A 6372-nucleotide genomic window follows, 5' to 3' on the forward strand; every position below is an offset into this window, starting at 1 on the left:
AGCACCAAAGCTGAAGACTTGGTCAGCACCCCGTGGGGAAATGTTTATTTGGGAAGATGCACTGAGCAGACCAGCTGTCCAAGAAATCCAGGAATTCAGCAACTATTAAGAGGAACTGTTGTGCACATTTGAAAATTGCTGGAAGCAGCAGTAGCTACTGTCATATCTCTGTTGGTAGCCTCTGAAAATGGTATAACTGGAAATAAAAAACTGAGTCAGTAATCATCTCACTTGGGAGTTTCTGCTGTTCTGAGAACAAATGCTGGGGACTGCTAACAGGTACTTCTTTGCCCGTAGCCACTGATGAGATCTGCAACAGAGTCAAATGCGAGAAGACCTTGACTAAGTGCCTGCAATCCTTTCTGACCTCTCCCTGTGAGTCTCTCATGACTCATGAGGGAGGGTAGAGAGGGTGAATTTTTCTTCATTATCTCACAGAAGAGGAAGAATAAAGATTTCTAGAAAATTTAAAGGTCTAGAAATTGTGTTGGCTGAGCCCAGCAACAGATAGCTTGAATTTAACTTCATTTCAAATATAGGATATGAAAACAGTGGCACACAAATGTGGAACAGGCACTTAACTGTTTTTCCTTCAACCCCACAAACTCTCTCATCTGCTTTTGGTCAGTCCAACAGAGAACTGCAGGAAAGAATGAGGATAATTAGGGGACTAACCAAGCCTTGTAGGATGCTACTCAAGATTTTTTCATCCTATTCCCTACCCTTGAGGCCGACACTTGATTGGAGGTCTTTTCATCTCCATCAAGCCAGGAAGAAGTGGAGTATCATCTCTGTGACCTGCACCTAAACAGTCCACAACTTTCCTTCAGTCCTCAAACCTGTTCTTTGTAACTGTTCTTCAAGGTCTCAGTTTTGCTAGCTAAGATATCGCCCTTCCTCATCCCTCACACTATGCTCCTATGCCCCTATCCTTGGTGCAGAAACTGAATTTGTAGAGTTCAGATGAACCTATACTAAAAAGAAGAACTTTGCTTCTTCTTTTGCAATGATAAAGCAGGCTTTATTTGCCCTGGTGAAGTCCAAGGAAGTAAAGGACTTCTCCCTCACCTAGCAACCTTAGAAAATACAGCCGTGTGTTACCTCTTATAATATGGGTTTTCCATATTTACTTCTCTTTTTCTTAATTTGCAACAACCTTCAGTTTCTAATGAGCTACCAGGCAACCTGGGACTAATTGCCAATTAATTGCCAATGTCAGTTTTCTCCTGTTCCCTTTTTATCTTATTGGACCTGTGAGATTTAGGATCCATGTTGTTTTCCGCATCCTCTTTACTCATTGAAAGTATTGGAACTGTGCCAAAAATTATGTTGCAATAATAGCTCCCTGGAGTTTTGATAAGTATAAATATAAACCAGCATGTTGGGGCTACAACTAATAAGAGACAAAAGAAAAGTTCTTCAATGATGCTTTAGGGGATACTTCTCAGATTTCTCAGCAGAGGAGGAAGGAATACAGAGTTTGGGGGTACTGAGATGTCAGTAGTAGAAAGAAATAGAATAGAGTCATTTCAAAATAGAAATGATTGTAGTAATATTAATTTTTGACTCCTATTTGATTAGATTTCTAGGTTTCACTGACTTCTAATAGCTCTGTGCTAGGGAACTTAGAGAAATCGGCCCTGTTGGGTTATTTTATGTGAAAAATTGAGTAAAGTTAGTGTTTGGGTCTAGTGATAGAGAAGTGCCAGTCACCAACGATAATTTTAGAAATGTTCTAATTATTCCATGAGCTTTAGTCTATCTATTAATGATGGTTAAAAAAGACATGGAGGGAGAGCAAGGCACAAATATATATGATAGACTTAGAAGATGGAGGGTAATATAGGGCTTTGGGGTGATAAACAGGACACCACCAATGAACTGTAGTAGGCACAGGGATGGCTACAAACAAGGGTTATAAAATATGCTCCCCAATCCCATGGAACTGACTCCCTCTCTATCAATCATCTCTGAAAGACTGATTCCTTTCGAAAGGCTTTCCTGAGTGATTGAAAAAGAAAGGACAGAAACTGTTAATATCCTATCAAGAGTGAATTTTCTACATTTACTTCATTTAATGTCCATTCTTGAATGTCACATGAAACTATTCTCCGGTGAAAATGGTGTATTAGAAAAGTCTAATAAGCAATGAGGAAGTAAAAGAAATGAATGCATAATTGAGTTATCTTTACTTACAGATCTTCTGCTGTTTTTAGACCTCACAATCGTAACATTCTGTGGACAAATCATCTACGGCATAAGCCTCACAGATGGGAACTGAGGAGGTAAATAAATTACATTCCTCAGGGAATATCCTAGTGGTTTGTTTTGTTAGCCATCTAGTGATGCATTAAGGTATTTTGAAGAACCAGAGTAGTAGTAATAGTAATAATAATAAAAGCAATGGTAGGGACATTCATGAGAACTTGAGTCTGGTTAATGTTCTACAACTTCTTGGTTGTGTGACATGTTATTATGTAGGTAACATAATTATAAGTTTGCAGTATGATCTGGTAGGTTGTGAGCTGAATCTCTGTTCCCAGATTCCCCATACAAGGCTTAAAATTCCACCATCTTTTTCATGAGCTTAGATAATGCCTTTTACAGCTGCCATCTTTAAAAAAATAAAATATTTAGTCATCAATTAATTAAACAAATAGTTCTTAAGTAGCAATTTGTATTCATATGCTATGGGAAATACAAAACTCCTCCCAAGGTATTTACACTCTGGTGTATGAAAAAGTAGAGGCTGGTACTTTCATGATACATTTCATACACAATAGAAAGTAGCTAAATAATTTAAGAGAAGGGAAAGTTGATATCACTCTTATCATTGGAGACCAGAGTAGTCAGAGGTTGCAGCTTCTATTTAGGTGATCAAGAATGGATAGAAAGTGAATAAAGGTTTTCCAGGTGAAGGGGAAAAGATGAGCAAAAGCACAGAGGCGAGTTGCAAGATGAGAAGACATAGTCTTTCCATTTGTTGAAGAAGGCAAGGTGATTTACTATTATTTAAGAATGGTACTTTACCTAATGGTACTTTACTTATACTAAAATAGATATGTATCAGAGGTGGGATGAATTGGGAGACTGGGATTGACATATATACACTAATATGTATAAAATATATAACTAATAAGAACCTGCTGTATAGCACAGGGAACTCCACTTTACTGTACAGTAGAAACTAACACAACATTGTAAAACAACTATACCCCAATAAAAATAATTTAAAAAAATAAAAGAATAAAAGTAGATATGGAGTAAATGGAAATATTAATTTAATTTATCAATAAATTAACACGTTAATGAATAAATAATTTGATAGAAATAATGACTTGTCTACTCAGAGAACCTGTCAAATCTACCCATTAGCCTAATGGTCACTATGCTCCATTCAGATAGAAAAATGAAACTGATACTTCTGCTTCTCTTGAAAGTGAGGGATCCTGAAGTGAAAACACTCAAAGATGGTCTAGATTAAGAAATATACCTCAAAAATGTAGGATTAACAGTCAGCTGGTTTCTTCAATTGAGCTATTATACATTAGGTAAAATTTTTTCTTTTTGTATTCCATTTCCGTGCCTTATGTTTTCCAACTATTTGGTTGCTTTGATGTTTTTTATAACTTTACAAATTCAAACTTGATTTTAGTTGAATTAAAGCAGAAAGAATTTGCTCATCCTTTAGTAAGGAGTAATTGGAGGAGCTGAAACTCCTTGAGGCCAGGTGTGTCCAATGCAATGGTGAGTTCTGTTGGAAATCCAGGGAAAATGTGAAGAGTTGTAATGGTTCATACTGAAGTAAGGTCTGATTCGTTCGATTTATTTCATTCTGAAGTCTGAAACTACAGTTACAGCAGAATTCTAAATCAGGTCTATATTCTTGGCAGAATGGTAGGCAGTTAATAAGATCATTATCAACATGACTGTAAGAACTTTGTGTTTCTCTAGAGCTACTTAAAATGCACTAAGGTCCCACCCAAATCCCATGGATTGAGTGAGTCAAATAGATTGTTTTAATTAGGGGAAAGGATGAACTAAAGTCAACACAATATTATTGTCTCCATAAATAAACACAAATAGGAGTGGGTTTGCATGTTGTTCCAGTAGTTTTTTGAAAATAAAACAATAAGATTAAAAAATAAAACCTGAAGCAGACATATGTTTAAAGTATCTCCAAAAGGAAACTTAAGAAAAACTAGCACTACTTCCTGAAAATTAAATAACTTATGTAGCAGAAACTGACATTTACTAGAAGTTTACAGTATGCATGTGCTCTGCTAAGTGCTTTAATTTTCATAAGAAAACTAGTAAAGAGGTGCTATTAGTATCTTTATGTTACAAATGAAAAAGCTGAGACACAGAGGATTACACAGATAATAAATGGTAGAGTTAAGTTGGCATGCAGGAAGTTTTCAGACACTTTCATTCCCTAATTGGTATTTGAAGTAGGGAGTGTGAAAATAATTTCCTAGACTTAAACACTATGAGAGATGCAGAAACGTCAGTGGGAACATGTAATCTGAGTTTTTGGAAACAATTCCATAAACTGACATGATTGATAGGGCATTTCCTACTAGCATTAGTCCTTACCCCTTCTCCTATTTAGTATTCTTCAACCCATAGTGCAACTAACTATCTCCACCTTTCATGGTAAAAAATGTTTCTTCATTCTTGTTCTCTGTAGATCAATATTGGGGAACAAGTCAACCAAACTGATTTCTCCTCTGTCACAGCGTTCCTGTTGCTGGGATTCTCCAACTTTGGAGAAATCCAGCTCGTCTTCTTTGCTGTTTTTCTGTGCCTATATTTGATTATCCTGAGTGGAAACATCACCATTTTCACTGTCATCAACCTGGATCACAGCCTCCACATACCTATGTACTTCTTCCTAGGGATCCTTTCCATCTCTGAGACAGGCTACACCTTTGTCATCCTGCCCAAGATGCTTATAAATCTGTTGTCTCTGCTGAGAACAATCTCATTTGTTAACTGTGACACTCAGATGTTTTTCTTCCTTGGCTTTGCTGTCACTAATTGCATGCTACTTGGTGTCATGGGTTATGATCGCTATGCCGCCATCTGTCATCCACTTCGGTACTCTATTCTAATGAGCTGGCAGTTATGTGGAGAACTGGCAGCCACTTGTGCTGTGATTGGTTTTTTGTTCTCACTGATAGGCTCCCTCTTAGTCTTTCAACTACCTTTCTGTGGCCCTAACGAGATTAACCACTACTTCTGTGACATCTCACCAGTTATCCAGCTTGCCTGTACTGATACCTACATCAACGAAGTGGTCATCTTCATTGGTGGAATTCTAGCACTCATGGTCCCCCTGACTTTCATTTGCATTTCTTATGGCTTCATTGCTCGTACCATCCTGAGGATCCCATCAGCTGAAGGCAAGCGAAAAGCCTTCTCCACCTGTGCCTCCCATCTTACTGTAGTCATTGTTCACTATGGCTGTGCCTCATTTGTCTACCTGCGACCATCATCCAAGTACTCATCCAACAAAGATAGGCTCGTGACAGTGACATACACAGTTGTGACTCCATTGTTGAATCCCCTGGTGTATAGCCTCAGGAACTAGGATGTCCAGATGTCCATTCAGAAAGTGACTGGCAGAAGAGGATTTTATCCTAAAGCTCTATAATGAGAATACTTCACATATACAAAAAAAAAATCTTTTCTGAGGACATATCAATAACTATAAAATGATGATACTGTTGTCTTTCATTTACATAACACTTTAAAACCTCATAGTGAAAGATTCTCCGTGGTATTATTTTGATAGGCTTTGTGAAGTGCATTCTTAAACTTGGGGTAATCCTTAATCAGATGCACATTTCAAAAGCTCTTAAATATGAATAGGGAAGTATTTTGATTTTTCAGAATGATTTTAGTCTCTTCCAGGAAGGATAAGTAACACTGTGAATGGTAATTCAGTATAGAAGGTTCAGTCATCACAGGTTCTCAATAGTTTAGCAAAACCTTAACAGGACCCTTCACAAAAAATCATGAGAAAATGAAATAAATCTAGTTGAAAATTATTAACATAACCATGAGCTATTAATGTTGGTATGGACTCAAGACTATCACTTCCAACTGTTCTGTCATTGCAGGAATCTCACTTGCAGTATTTCAGCCTCTAGTTTAACCACTGTTAAATATCTCTGTTATAAAGCTCCACTTTTATATAGCTTCTTCCTTTTGGTCCCACTTATTATCTCCAGAGATGCATATCTTGTGTCTAATGTTTCACTTACACAGCAGCAATTCAAATATTTGATGATGAATGATGTATGCTTTCCTAAAAACACCTTTAACCTAGCTGATGACTCCTTTGATAAATCCTAGTCATCTTTCTCT

General features: G+C 37.1%; 1 protein-coding gene across 1 annotated transcript; it reads left to right on the top strand.

The window, feature by feature from the left end:
* The first annotated feature begins 3925 nt into the window (after positions 1-3925).
* Positions 3926-5593, top strand: LOC103000606 (olfactory receptor 10R2-like). The gene is made up of 2 exons (XM_028163950.2): positions 3926-3931; positions 4691-5593. The coding sequence occupies exons 1-2, from the start codon at positions 3926-3928 to the stop codon at positions 5591-5593; spliced, it is 909 nt and encodes a 302-aa protein (XP_028019751.2).
* Positions 5594-6372: the final 779 nt, after the last annotated feature.

Source organism: Balaenoptera acutorostrata, chromosome 1 (genome assembly GCF_949987535.1).
Source record: "Balaenoptera acutorostrata chromosome 1, mBalAcu1.1, whole genome shotgun sequence".
Lineage (NCBI taxonomy): Eukaryota > Metazoa > Chordata > Mammalia > Artiodactyla > Balaenopteridae > Balaenoptera > Balaenoptera acutorostrata.